This window comes from Podarcis erhardii (genome assembly GCF_964252035.2).
Source record: "Podarcis erhardii genome assembly, chromosome: 4".
In the NCBI taxonomy this organism is placed as follows: domain Eukaryota; kingdom Metazoa; phylum Chordata; class Lepidosauria; order Squamata; family Lacertidae; genus Podarcis; species Podarcis erhardii.
The window spans coordinates 74201798-74216868 of NC_138508.1; the positions used below are offsets into that span (position 1 = coordinate 74201798).

Consider the following 15071-nt stretch of genomic DNA (forward strand, 5'->3'; position numbering starts at 1 on the left):
TGCTAAAATGTCTGCAAAAATTTTATAATCCACATTCAAGAGTGATATAGGGCGGTAATTCTTAACTTGATGTTTCTCAGTTTCTGTCTTCGGTATAAGTGAGATGAATGCTTCTTTCCACGATTCGGGAGCCTTTTTCCCTTCCAAAATTTGATTGCAAACTTCTTTCAATGGTTGTATTAACCAATCCTTCAGTGCTTTATAGTATCTCGCAGTTAATCCATCTGGTCCTGGCGATTTTCCCAGCTGCATATCCTGAATGGCGCTCTCTATTTCTTGATCTGTAATTTTCTCATTTAAACTCCTTCTATTATTTTCAGAGATTTTTGATAGGCCGTATTTTCCAATAAATTCTTCTATCTCCTGTTCGTTTTTTGGCCCTTGTCTGTATAATTTCTTGAAGAAACTTTGAAAACAATTACTTATCTCATTTGGTTTATTAATAGACTTCCCATCTACTTCGAGTGATGTCACTGTATTCAATTTTTGCCTCTTTTTCAATTGCCAAGACAGTAGCTTCCCACATTTATCTGCGGACTCAAAAGTCTTTTGTCTCATTTGTTTAATTTTCCATTCTATTTCCTGATTCATCAATTCCATGTATTGTGTTTGATAGAATTTTATTTCTCTTAGTATCTCTTGAGATTTAGGCTTAGATCTCAATTTCTTCTCCCCTTCTTTTATTAGATTCCAAATTTTCTCTTTCTTCTCATTCTGTTTTTTCCTCTTTATTGAATTCTGTTGAAGCCTTGATGAATTTGGTAACCCTGAACCCTGCAGAATTTTGCAGACTTAGTGTAGCTGAGCACGCAATCAGGAGTCGCTGTCTCACTTAGCATGCAGCCTTTTGGGAACTTGATACATCTTGGCTTTCGAACCAAGAAGAAAAGCTGCGCTGTCATGGTTACTTCTTTGTGCGCACGTCTTTTAACAGCTTTCAAGATGAGCCAATTCCCTAACTGTGGGAGCCTGCATTCCTGGTTTTCCATTTTTGTATCACCCATATTCTCCCAGATCACAACAGCATAGAATGCTGGTCTGCCTGTGGTTGCCGGATGCCTGTCGCAAACACTCAATGTTTCACAGTAATATATCCCCTGGTAGATTGGAATGCACAGATCTTTTAGAGCAGAGTTTTGGGAGATTGTATATTAGTATAGTGCAATTACTGCACTAAATGCTTCCCAGAAAAACTGGGTCTTTTCATAGAAATTTCCATGAAGCCACCTTCGGTTTATCCATATCCTAGCTGCAAGCAAAATCTTCAGAACATTCCTGTGAGGTAGGTGGGTTATTTATGGTTTTTGTTTCTTCTTCTTCTTTTTTTGAGATGGCATGCTAGGTGTTAACCCAAGCATGCATCCAAGCTGCAATGCTATTTTAAAAATTTTCTATTAAGGCCTATCACGTTTTCCACAAAGTTATTTTTTTCTATGAAGTCTCCAGCAATTATGTTGATACAGTCTTTCTTGGATCCAGGGCGCTGTTTTTTAACCCACTGATTTAGGAATGGAAGGGCAGGAAGAGTCATTTTCTTAACAGATCCACGTAGATGTGCGAGAATATAACCTAAGTCTCCAGTGAGGTTGATTCCTGCAACAAATAATCCCGCTGTAGGGAAAAAAGAAAAAAGGGAATTGCTAGCTGAAATTCCTGTGATTTTATTCCCTTTTGGTTATTTGTTTTCTGCACCAGCATAGAGTGTCATTATTTATTTTAGCAAGGAAGAGCAGACTTGCTCCCTTTCTACCACTATGTTGGTTCTGCTGCATTCACAAACCACAGAGAGCAAGCCAGATATTACTTTTGCCATTTATTTATCCATCTAGTAGACCACCCCATTGACCACATATCTGCGTAGTTCACAAAATTTAGACAATTGTTTTACTGTATCTGATGAAAAACAAAACAAAACCCTCAATATAAAATCCACATAAAACCAACACAAGGAGCATAAAATCATTCTAAAAGGCCACCCAGCTAAAAAAGAGATTAGTTCCATGAACTAAAACCCAAATTTAAAAGGTATGGGGATGTGCCCTACAGTGCAGCTGAGTACAGACTGTGGCTCTTAACTCAGCAGTTGATCTTCATTTTTTTCTAGATTTTTTCTAGATTTCCATTTCAAGTACCAGAGATGGGCACTTAAGAGCAGAACTGACATGGATGAGCACATCTTCCTTCTCAGAAGAGAAAATCAAGTTGCCTGTCCATGAGCAATTCTGCTCAGTTGTAAGCTACCCTTTCTCCTGGACCCAAGCACTCCACCTCCCATTTGCAGAATTTGGATTCCAACCCCTATCAGCCCCAGCCAGCTGGCCATTTGGGAGATCCAAACGCAGCAATTACCTGGGCGACCATTCTTTTTCCTCATCTCCATGTAACGGATAAGCTCTGCCGCTGTTGTTTTATTTCCCCACCAGTAGGGAATCGCGGGCCACAACTCACAGTGCTTTGTCACTTGTCCTGGATCGTCATAGGACACAATAACCTGATAGCCAGAGGACCACATGCTCCGTAGGGTCGGAGTGACCTGAAAGATAAGGGATGTCAACATACTGAATTCATGTTGCTCAGTAGGAAGGATGAGGATCAAGTTCAAGGCAGCTCTGTGGAACCTCAAGTTCCAAGTCATACTTCCTGTAGTTCCCTAATTGTATAGCAAAACATATGACAGTAAGACGGCTGCAAGTGGATTGCAAGACACTTTTGAAGATAAGGCCACTGAATTCATGGAGACACTCTTCCTCCACCCCCTTCCATGGACTATGTTCTTTTAATATAACCATTGCTAGTTTGATGCCCATCCACTAGCTTAGGACTGGGGTCTATTCAAAAACCAAAGGACCTTTCTTCCTTTCCTACTTAAGTACATTTTTTAAAAAAACACAGCACAATTCACTATACAGAAGCTAACTCCTAGGGACTGAGGTCCCTTCAGCACCCTCCACCCCAATAAAATATTTGAAGGGGGGTCCAAAGATAATGGGCATTGGTATGCAAATAGTGTAAATGTGCTGCATTATGTGATCAATTATGTAGGGCAGGGCTTACCTGCCTCTTCTCCTGCCCCCATATTTTATTCAAGTTGGCACCCCCAATTCATTATCCATACACGCATGTGGAGCAGGCTACAGAATTGTCTGTGGTACTGCCTGCAAGTAAATCCCATTGCTATCAATGGAGCAACTATTCAGTGATATGTTTTACATTTGGCCAGATACTGAACACCCACACCAAACCTGGAAAAAGCTTACTTCAGCCAGGAGAGGATTGATGCTCATTTTGGGAGGGTAGATTAGGTCTTGTATCCTGTGTTTTACTCGCAGGCTCATTGAAATTAAGCCACATGACAAAATTAGGTCCATCACTTTCAATGGGTCTATGCAGGGTAGAACTTAATTAGATGCAACCATGTAAGTTTCCATTATTGTTTTGAGGCTTCTTTCTTTAATGTAGCACACCTTTAAGGAATTAACTACGTCAACATGTTTACATGCTGAAACATTTAACATCTTAGTAATGTCAGTAATAGCAAAGCATAATTTAATTTGTGCTAAGGTTGCACTCTGGAATCTGTTTTCAAAAATGTTAGCAGACAAAGAGTCGTGGAAAAATGTTAGCAGACAAACAGTTCCTTTCCATTTTAACTAGCTTCAGTCTGTATCCACCAACTGGATAGTGCGCCTCAAGTCTCAACACTACTTCTTCTTTTTTCATTTTAAGAAATTAAACACTAAACTATTCCCATTGAATCACAGTGCATCTTTTGAAATCCTATTGACCAAAAAGGATGTGGGTATTGATGTTAATATGTACAGAATCTCATTCAATTAGAGCATAGTTCGAGGATATATACATGAGCAATCCTATTTATTTCAGTGTATCATCCTGAACAGGCCAGTGTGAATAAGGCATCTACAATCTTGAAACTTCACAACCAAACATTCCAAGCAACTTACATTTCTAGGACACAGTTTGCCACTGAAGATCTCCTTTGTGCGGGAGACCAAATGGCGGTGATGGTCCTCATCTAATCCATCAAAATTTCTGAAAGCTAGAATGACAACCTCCCAGGGGTGGTTTCTTAACCATCGTAAAATATCCCACAGGACATCCTGCAAAAGCCAACACGAAACAAGTAAAATAAATAGCTGCTAAGTGCTACAAGGAAACTGAAACAAACAGCAACCTGTAATTGATGAATTTCGCAAGTGACACTAAGCTGCATACTACAGATACAGTGATGTTAATTGTGCAGGATTGGAATCTGCATACTACAGATACAGTGATGTTAATTGTGCAGGATTGGAATTTTTTTTACACATTTCCTGTTTGACATATGTTAGCTAACGCAAGCTGAGTATATTATCTACAGTATGCAGAGATGTGGGTTTGCCGATCAGAAGGTTGGCGGTTTGAATCCACGTGACGGGTTTGAGCTCCTGTTGCTCTGTCCCAGCTTCTGCCAACCTAGCAGTTCGAAAGTATACCAGCGCAGGTAGATAAATAGGCACCACTGTGGTGGGAAGGTAAACGGCATTTCCATCTGCTCTGACTTCTGCTACAATGTTCCACTGTGCCATAAGCGGTTTAGTCATGCTGGCCACATGACCCAGAAAGCTGTCTGTGGACAAACGCTGGCTCCCTCGGCCTGTAAAGCGAGATGAGCACCACACCCCATAGTCACCTTTGTCAGGACTTAACTGCCCAGGGGTCCTTTACCTTTACCTTGTCTACAGTAGAGACAGCTAAAAAAAAAATACCACTTGATGTAATTGCAACAATAGAATAATCTTGACTAAATTGTGGGATCTTGAAAATCTCGACTTTAATTTTCAAGTCTAAGTGGCAAGTAACCTGTCCTTATGACACAGCAGAGTATTTCTGCTCTGTTTGCATTACTGTCTGACACGAAGAGTTGATCAACAGTGGAACAGACTCCCACGAGAGGTGGAGGTTTTTAAGCAGAGGTTGGATGGCCATCTGTCATGTTTGATTAAGTTGAAGTTCCTGAATTGCATATGCCAAAAAACAAAACAAAACCACAAACCAAAACAGAAGAGGTATCCTAGCTCAGAAGGCCTTTTGGTTTAAAAGTCTCATATTAACATCTGTTGCATAGTCTCAAATCCTATTGACATCAAATCCATCTGGCACACATAACAGAGCAATCAACTTAGGGGTGGTTTGCTCAATCATTATTTTCCAATAAATATGGCAGTGTTATATTTAAGAACCTGAAGTTACCACAGGTCAAATACAATACAAAAAAATACCCCAGAACATTAATCACATAGTAGGCAGAATTAATGGGCCATTTGATTTAATAATTAAAAAAAGGATCTGATTAATTAGATACATAAGGTGTGATCCAAAGATTCTTGAGTGTACTCATCTACAGAGCCTCCTTTTTTTCCAGCCTAACTGGGAAGGAAAGTGAGCCACAAAGACAGAAATCAATATGTTTCTCCACTTGCAACTTGCTTTTCCTTCCATGCTGGGCGGCACTTGATCAAAGTGAGCTACAGGATATTCTGGGGAGAGGTGTCAGGACCACACTGGGCAAGGCTGGAGGCTGCATGTCGTCCTCAAGCTGTGGTTTTCCCACCTCTCCTCTACATGGAAGGGAAAGGCTGTATGCACCAGAATTCCTTTTCTGTCCATGTGGTGCACTCCCTGGCTCATTAAAAAAAGAAAGAAAACACAGAGGAAGCCTCTGTGCGTACAGAAATCTCTATAAAGGCCAGTGCACCCAAGTATCTAGCAAACACAATTGTCTAGTTCTCACTTAATTGGTAAACCATGTTTTAGCACTACACACACCAGGAAGTAGCCACAAGTCTTGGCCTCACACATTCTTTGCTTTCATTCTGGACAGCCAGGAGAAGGAATTTGGACCAGGGATTGCCACATAAAGCAAACTTGTTAGCTTCAGACACTGTGGCTTGAAGTTGGTTTGTTCTAAAACTGACCAGAGTTTGTTTTGAACCACAGTCTGCATATCTATTATTCTTGGAAATCTAGGTACACCAGGATCTCAGTATTTTGAAAAACAATCTGTTCCAACCTCATGGAAACTAGAAGGCCAATAAAAGAGAAGCAGAAGTGTGTTTTAATTTGTGCTTTGCAAAGCCAGTCAGGCAATTCTGAGAAGCTGATTCATATTTTGAACACTTAGGGTTAGTAATGTTTGTCTGCTGTAATTGTTGCTTAGCCCGCTGTGGAATCCTAATAATCTTCAAACAGATTAAAATATGCAAGCCCAGACATCACAGGGAATTGCTATGTTATACCTGAGTCAACATGGTCATTGCTGAATCTTTAGTAAGTCTACGTTTTGGGTCTTATTGAAATGGTGGACACCTGAGAAAAAAGCTTTTTGAGAGCTGCGCTTTCTAGCCATAACACATTTGGTTAGGTTAGCTTCATTAAGCTGTGCCTTAAACTTAAATCCCATTCAGTGAGAGCTAAGCAAAAGTAACTTAGTCTGGATCTATCCCTATGATATTTATAAAACAGCGTAACAGTAGCCAAAATTCCAGTGAACTGCATCTTCACAGCTACCAAGATTCCTGCAAATTAATTGCAACAGCCCCAATCCAGAAAAAAAGAGACATGCACAAGCAAGATCGAAAGCAATGGGGCAAGTTTGTAGATTTTAATGGAAATAAAGCACAGCTGGTTTCTTCTGAATAGGGCCATTGCTACAGAATGAATACAAAATACCCAAGCTGGAATTGATGGCTCTCTGACTTTAACATGCCTTCAGTCCTCAAGGCCATCCTGGGCTTCTTTGGGAGGAAGGGAAGGATATAAATTTAATAAAGAATCATAATCATGCATGTTGGTTTTAAACTTTCATATTGTGGTAAAGTCATCAAGGACCTTGGATTTTTCTAGACAAGCTCCACTGAACGGTATCCATGTAAAACACAGATGTGCTTAAGCAGCGCCCTTTTCATTCCAACAGGACGTATGCAGAAGAACATCCAAATAAGTCCTTAGTTCTATATTTCCACACTACAGACTTGAAGGAGCATCTCCTTGAACTTTGACACTAAAGATCATTTGATACAAAAAAGGGGGGGAGTATTAATATCTTTTTCAGGCCATAATGGCATTCAATAATTTCCATTCCAATACAGATCCATTGCACTCTATTGAAAATCATGGCATCAGTGACCATGATCTGGACCGTAGGAAGGTAGCATATTCCCTGCACGCACAAACAGACCTTGGTCTGTAGTGAGCCAGCACCCATACCAAGCCCTGGGAGCACATAAGTGAAGTTTCTGATTCACCTGGTACAGATGTGGTGCTTTCTCTGCCAACAAGACATGGTACAGCCATGGCAACCATGCATACGTATACATGCATATATATACATGCATATAATATAATGTATAATATGAAAATGACCAGACCAACTAGTCCTGCTTAGTATGCATGGGATGTCTAGTTGCAGCACTGTTTGCAGGATCATAGGGGTCAGTACTCTCTGCACTGGCTGCAGAATCAGGCAAATTACCTGGCACCTGCCTGATCCAGTACACAACCTGATAGTTCCAAAAGCCAATGGTAAAACTGATGGAAGTACTCTTCCTCAAATGGGATATGCCCCCACAAGGCTGTTACAGATGAGACATTGAGGCATACATGCAGCTTTTTCACCTGCACCAGGAAGGGGCTGGCACACGCCCCATATTACTTAAATAGTAGTTAGATCAGGGCTGGGGGACCTGCAGCCCTCCAAACATTGGGATACAGCCTCCATCATCCCTAGCCAATGGATGAGGCTGATGAGAGTTGGGAGTACAACATCTAGGGGAGTTAGATCATTACAGTGGTACCTCTGGTTGCGAACAGGATCCATTCTGGAGGCCCGTTCGCAACCTGAAAAGAACGCAACCTGCGTCTGTGCATGCGCAGGTCGCAATTCACCGCTTCTGCGCATGCGTGTGGTGTCATTTTGTGCGTCTGTGCATGCGCAAGCAGCAAAACCCGCAAGCAGCAAAACCCTGGTACTTCCGGGTCGCCGCAGGACACAACCTGAAAATGCTCATGTAACATGAGGTATGACTGTATATGTACCTACAGTAAGTTGTCTTAAACTCTTTTTTTAAATTATGTTGTGATGTTGTGTTTTAAGTCCTCCCTGGGACCTTAGGGTGAAAGGCAGGTAATAAATCCCATGATAATATGAAATAATAAATACTTCAGTGCTATGAAAGCAAAACTGTACCTCTACAACCGCTGTTGTGTACAGCATATGAACAAAGTGCAATTTCATGGAAGGTTCATCAGGCTTATGAGCAATCCTCAGATCAAAATACCTTATTCCAGCATCCAGTTGCTCTGACAGAGTCAGCACCTGTCAAGTTAAAAACAAAGTGCAAACAAGAAAAATACTGAATTGTCTCAGTAGCACACTTTTTTGACTTTAGATAAAAAATAGTATTCAGAAGACAGCAGATTGTGCTTTTAAGTTGCTTAGCACAAACCTCAACATTTTTAATACATCAGGCACATTTATTCTATTTCTCCTTGCGGTAGCTGTGGGATGGTACATCTCATATGGCCCTTACAGCAGAGTGAGCATGCTAACTGTTGAAAAAGCAAGCTTCAGTGATAAGACACAGGAACCAGAAAGTTTGAGAACTGCTTACCTGTGTTATAGACCACCTCAAAATAATTGGGTGTACTATGCTGTGCATATGCTTGTCCATAAACTGCAGCAACTTGGATTCATTTATGCTCACTTTCGAGTCCTTATCCAAGCAATAAGTCATAGCATCATGACTTCCTATTGGAATAAAAACATAAAGTCAATCTACTTCCAATCATTTGACAAATCTTACCCTCTGCACAAAACTTCATCTCTAATACCATGTGGCTTTACACACAATTCCCACCCTAAGCACATAATTGCAAAAAGATCTATCAGTGGGGAAAAGCGGGTATCAAATCCCAGCTCAGTGCAAACCCTTTCATCAAGTTTCTTGGAGGCTGAGAGACTGGGTCGAAAAGCAAGATCCATGTGATGTCTGATTCTGAGCCATCACGCAACCTCCCAAAGTTGTTGTTTCTGGAGGGCTGGCAGAAAAGGAAAATCATTCCTGGCTAGTGTTTTCCTCTCAGCAAGAAGCTTTAAGTTAGAATTTCCTAACCACCCTCCTGATACAATTTGGGCAAACTACACATACCCCAAAGGGACGTGGGTGGCGCTGTGGGTTAAACCACAGAGCCTAGGACTTGCCAATCAGAAGGTCGCGGTTTGAATCCCCGTGACGGGGTGAGCTCCCATTGCTCGGTCCCTGCTCCTGCCAACCTAGCAGTTCGAAAGCATGTCAAAATGCAAGTAGATAAATAGGTACCGCTCCGGCAGGAAGGTAAACGGCGTTTCCGTGCGCTGCTCTGGTTTGCCAGAAGTGGCATAGTCATGCTGGCCACATGACCCAGAAGCTGTACGCCAGCTCCCTCGGCCAATAAAGCAAGAAATTAGCGCCACAACCCCAGAGTCGGTCACGACTGGGCCTAATGGTCAGGGGTCCCTTTACCTTTACCATTTACACATACCCCAACATTATGGCTTACATCTATTAGATTTTGTCGATGAGATTCGGTGTTGGGCCTGCTCCCTGACTGAGTTGTCGGGCACCAAAACAACAGTCAACATGACAGGAAGAAGCTCACTCCAGAACTATTTCCAAAATGTGGTCTACACATGTTAATACTGCATTTGTGGGAGTGCACAGGTGCTACAGAGCATAGCGAATCCAAATCTAAGTGTAATAGGATACTGAAAAGCTGGTGCTATTTACCTGGAAGTGACAAATTAGAGAGAGGAATGCCCCAGAGACATTCCGGCAAATTAGACATCCATTGGCCGCCATCACTGTACAAGTGAACAGATTTCTTTTTTGAACGTCCCTTCATTTTCCCCTTTTGCGTGATGTTCTATAAAAGAAGCTGAACAAAATGAGAAGTTAAGTCTGCTCCGTCGGTATGACCTTCTCATTGCACAGTACAGTTGTGGCACTGATTAAATTCTAACACTTACTAAATTCAGGAATTATAGGTGCCTTGCACCCACAAACTAATAACAACACTCTAAGATAAGAACGTAAGAATCAGAGCAAAGGCTAATTTAATCAAACTCTGCAATTGTAGAGTTGGAAGGGACCACAAACATCATCTAATCCAATCCCCTGCAATGAAGGAATCTTTCGCCTAACGAGGGGCTTGAACCCATAAACCTAAGATTACGAGTCTCATGCTCTACCGAATGAGCTATCCCTCAGATACTTGCCATCTAAAATACCTGGAGGGCGCTAATGTACTAGACAAAAAATCGCACATCAAGTCTTTGTTCCACCCTTTGTACCTGACATAAACTGCCCTCTAAGGCAGCCATTTATATTGCACCAGCCGAAAGGCTGTGACAGTGGTTGGAATGATATGCATCAGCACAATTTATCACCGCCTTTTTCTGAGTCATGGCAAATAGGGCAGAACTGGGTAACTGACCTACAGGCACCAGGTCAATTCACCTGTGAGTGGCACTAGTCACCATATGCATCACTGCTCCTAAAGCATATGCATGGGATTAAAACAACCCATCTAAAAGAGGCCTATACCCAATAATAGATTCAGACAATTGGGTTCTTCACTTAATGTGATGACTTTTGTAGCTGCCTTTGGAATCTAACAGATGATAGTGTCCTAAAGTAAAAATGCATTTGAAAACCTATAAGCATTATGGTGTCCACTACTTCAAAGACCCATTTAGGTGACCTGGTTATGTTTGAATCCCAGTACCTAGATACTGCAAAAGTCGGGGGGGGGGGGATATAGTTGTCTGAATTCATCTTTTTTTCTTCTTCTTCACTGTGCAGATAAACCAATCAAATTACCTTTTCCTGTCCTGAAAGTGCATATCAATGGTTTTTTATATACTTTCCAAAGAACTGTAAAATCAGTTTTCAGGAATTTGTTTTGAAAGGCATCTACACTTCTTTTTTTACCATGTATAAAATCCCAACCATTTACACAGGTAACTAGGAAGAACAGTCTGCCATCCACAAACCAAGATCAACAGTGCAATTCTTTGCATGCTTACTCAGAAGTAAGGTCCACTGTGCTCAACAGACTCCCAGACAAATTGATATAGGATTGCAATCAAAATTATGTCAAATGGCCAAGGGGGCTGTGGTGGAAAGAAGAATCTTGGTCCAATACCAAAATAGATTTTGAGTAAGTCATTCATGTTTGATATGCTAGAAAATAATATTGATAAAATTAATAGTCTACACCAGTATTTCCCAAGTTTAGGTCTCCAGCTGTTTCCAGACAGTTCACATCATCCCTGACCACTGGTCTTGCTAGCTAGGGATGATGGGAGTTGTAGTCCAAAAGCAGCTGGAGACCCCAGGCTGGGAAACACTGGTCTATACCCATCCCAAATCTGTCAATCTATTTTACTTCATGAACTGCAAAAGATGCAGTATGTCAAAAGCTGGAGTCAGGAATAGGTCAGCAATAAAACACCACCACCACCAGTGTCATTGAAGTTAATTCTTTACTCAAAGAAACCAAAACAGTGCATACCTAGTGGTCATAGCAATCCTTCCGAGTAGGTCTTGCCCCAATGAAGCAGTTGTGAGAGCCTTCCCACCACTCTCTAAGGCTCTTCCCCCATTTTCTTCCCCAGCAGACTGAGGCTTCAAAATCTTGTCTCTCACTGCTCCACCCTCTTCATTTCTCTGTGTGTTCTGTGAGACTGGGGCGGGGGGAGTTGGTCGCAACAGGAGAGGGAGACCCCCTGGATTCTTCAGCAGCCTGCCTCATCTCCATCTCCTGGCCCTCCTCCTCTCCTGCCTCTGAAGCTGGACTGCTCTCTGCCACAGCCTCTCCCTGCTCACTAAACCCTGTTGCCTCTTCAGCTTCCTCTGACCTCTTACCCGTCATCCCACTACCAGTCCCCTGGCCTCTGAAACCTCTTCCCCAGGGGTTTCCCTTGAGGGTTCCCCAGCTGGTGCCCCCCCAACACTCCTCTGCATCCAGCCAGTCCATGATATAGTACAACAAAATCCCAAAATAACAACAGATGTCATTTGGGCAAAATTAATCCATGCACACTTTATTCAATAAGAATTAGGAACATCAGGGAGCACAACACAGATTAGACTCTATACAAAGACATCCTAATCTGCCCCATATATAGCAGCCAATATTGCCTGACTACAGGAGATCATGACAACCATAACCTGATTTATTTCCTACCAGGCTATTAACCTATTTTTTTTGTACAGTCCCTTCTTCCATTCCTTGTGTATTGTTTTCCTAAGTAGGTCAGTTGTTCCCACACATAAATTACGAATCAGTAATACTAAAGCTTCCACAGCTCAGGCATAATCTCCTAAGGAACCTTATAAGCCAGGTAAAAATGCATAATAATAATAATAATAATAATAATAATAATGTCAGAGCAAACCAACTTTCTCCCTAACAAAAAAAAAAGATGTTAGAGCACCATTCATTTTATGGGCATTATTCTCACCATCTCTATTCTAGATCACCCATCTATTCAGGTGATCAGTAGTAACAGTATCTGCTAAACCAAACATGTGCCTGTTTAGTGAGATGATCCTCATGTGCAATAGCAACAGGTTGTGTAAAGGAACCTCTAGCTTACGGTCATTATTGCGAGGAATTCCATGTGAGATGCTAACTCATATTCTAATTTGTTATATTTATACATCATACTTCAAGCTATATGACTGTACCATAAAATTGCATAATTACAGTGCATATGTTTGAGAAAAGTTCTAAACAGGTAAGGAGAACCTGTAGCCCTCCAGGTATTATTGGACTTCACTTCCCATCATTCCTAACCGCTGTCCATGCTGGCTGGGGCTGATGGGAGTTGGAGTCCAACAAAATCTGGAGAGCCACCAGTTCCCCATACTTGACCTAAAAACTTGTACATTCAAGGCTGAACTACATGTTACAATAAATGCATGGTTTCACCAACAGCACCTTCTGTCCTACAGCAAATCCCAGCTTGAGGGACAATTTTAGTTGGACCTGGAGTACAAAGGAAAAGGTTTAATCTTCCCCTCCCTCTGCTCCTCTGTTCCTGCAAGTTAACAAAAAAGAAGCCAGACATATTAAATATGTAACTGCATTTAATGCAACATGTACCGTATTCTGGATCTTTCTGTATTTGTCATGAAGTATACATTCAACTCTTCTATCTTTGCAATCCAATAAATGTACTGTATATGATACACATTGCCTCATTTATTCATATTTCGGTCTGATATTTCATATTTTGATGAAGTATGAACCATCCCTAAGCATTTATTGGAATTTGGGGAAGCCGCTTGTTTTGAACACATCAGCAATCCGTAAAACACAAAGTCCACAATTTCACAGTTCCCGTCTTGCACTTCTTTTTAGAGTTCAGCAACCCAACTCGGATGAACTGAAAGGCTCACAGACGACGGGGTGGGAGGGGGGAGGCACGGGTTGCAGACCCAATACAAAATTTCAAGTAAAAATTCTTATTTAATGCGTTTGTAGATCGTCCTCCCCGCCCCCCATAGACACCTGGGAAGTTATTTTGCGCAAAATATTTCAACGGGGCATTGGTATTGTCTAAATAATCCAAGTTCCCTCTCTCTCTCCCTCTCTCTCTCTCTCTCTCTCACACACACACACACACAGCACCTAGAACGTTATGCTACTATAAAAACTGAATGGGAAAGTCTTCTATAACAATGGGGACGGATGTTTATCAGTTAGACTTTATTACTGCTGTGGTGGCACAGTTAAAAAACCGGTTGCTTAGAGACGCGGGACATGCCCTACATTCAGCTGTGGGAAAATATTTAAGCTGCAGTCCTAGTCACACTTTCGAGAGTAAACAAGGCTGCACAGGATTGTATCGTCGCTCGCGCGCAAAGCGGAGACGGGAGGCATCAAATAATTTTTATTTTAAAAAAAGAAAAACTGCAAAGAAAAACTGTTAACTTACTTGAGGAAGAATCAGAAAGATCCCGTTCCAGGAAACATTCTTCAAAACATTCTCTTTCCACAGCACGCAATTCCACAGCGTTGGGGTCGCAGCTGCCCCTTCCTCTCAGCAACAGCAGAGCCGAGCTTCGCCTCCTCTCTCAATCGGGGCCCGCTCCGATTCTGCACCCCACGCTCGCCTTTTCCCAAAAGCCGCTGCACCGGGAAATGAAAACAAACACACGCTGGCCTCGATTTGCATGCAAGCCCCGGGATTGGTCCTCGTCGCCAACGCCCCGCCTCTTGCGTATGGGGGGGGCAGCCGAATTTGGGGCGGGACGAGGAGCAGCAAAATCTAAAAACGGCAAAAGCAGGGCTTTAATGAAAGCGCGGAAGCAGAATTGGGGGTGGGTGAGAGAGGCAGAAGAAGCGCCGAGAGACCCTGGACACACTCCCTTGCAAGGCTTACTTGCCAGTAAATATGGATCGAGCTGCACGCCCCACGCGCGATTGAAGAAACACGCGTCGGTGGTGTGGGACTGCGCCCCATCCACGGAAAGTTTTTAACAGGCTGGTTCAGGCTTTCTCAGAATTAAACGCCAGGGTTGGATTAAAGGACCATGGTGGGTCCCCTTCCAATACTACGGTTCTGTGATTCCAGGATTACTGGATTACCATGGCGTAGCCAGGATTTTTGTTGTGGGGGCAGGCTTTTGTTAAGGGAGGCAAAACCTCAGATTTGTATTGATTTTTAATCAAGCAAATACAGTAAATAAAAATAACGAACTGACCAATGGAGTCGCTGATAGCGCGCGCGCTCTCTCTCTCTCTCTCTCTCTCTCACACACACACACACACACACAGCTTCATTGTGGTCCATAGACCCAAAATACACAGTAGCAGTTGATAGTAAATATCAACAGCTATTAAGGTGCAAAATCGGTTCTGACACTCCACAAAAGTCCTCCCCCCCCCCCATAAATCCTGGCTACCTCCCTGTAGGGTACTCTGCACAAGGGATGTGTATATATAAATTATATATACAAAAAGGT

At 42.2% G+C, this 15071-nt stretch overlaps 1 protein-coding gene across 6 annotated transcripts; it reads right to left on the reverse strand.

Moving 5' to 3' along the window:
- Positions 1 to 1301: 1301 nt before the first annotated feature.
- PLCXD1 (phosphatidylinositol specific phospholipase C X domain containing 1) lies at positions 1302 to 14258 on the reverse strand. 6 transcript variants are annotated; one of them, XM_081859003.1, is made up of 8 exons: positions 14042 to 14258; positions 11611 to 11774; positions 9825 to 9972; positions 8670 to 8806; positions 8246 to 8374; positions 3963 to 4118; positions 2350 to 2533; positions 1302 to 1611 (listed from the first exon to the last, which is right to left on the reverse strand). In XM_081859003.1, the coding sequence occupies exons 3-8, from the start codon at positions 9937 to 9939 to the stop codon at positions 1376 to 1378; spliced, it is 957 nt and encodes a 318-aa protein (XP_081715129.1). In that variant the 5' UTR covers positions 9940 to 9972; positions 11611 to 11774; positions 14042 to 14258; the 3' UTR covers positions 1302 to 1375. The 6 variants fall into 6 exon arrangements, with proteins under 6 accessions (XP_081715129.1, XP_081715130.1, XP_081715128.1 ...); XM_081859004.1 differs by having other exon boundaries at positions 11611 to 11782; positions 14042 to 14061; XM_081859002.1 differs by lacking the exon at positions 14042 to 14258 and adding an exon at positions 13042 to 13638.
- Positions 14259 to 15071: the final 813 nt, after the last annotated feature.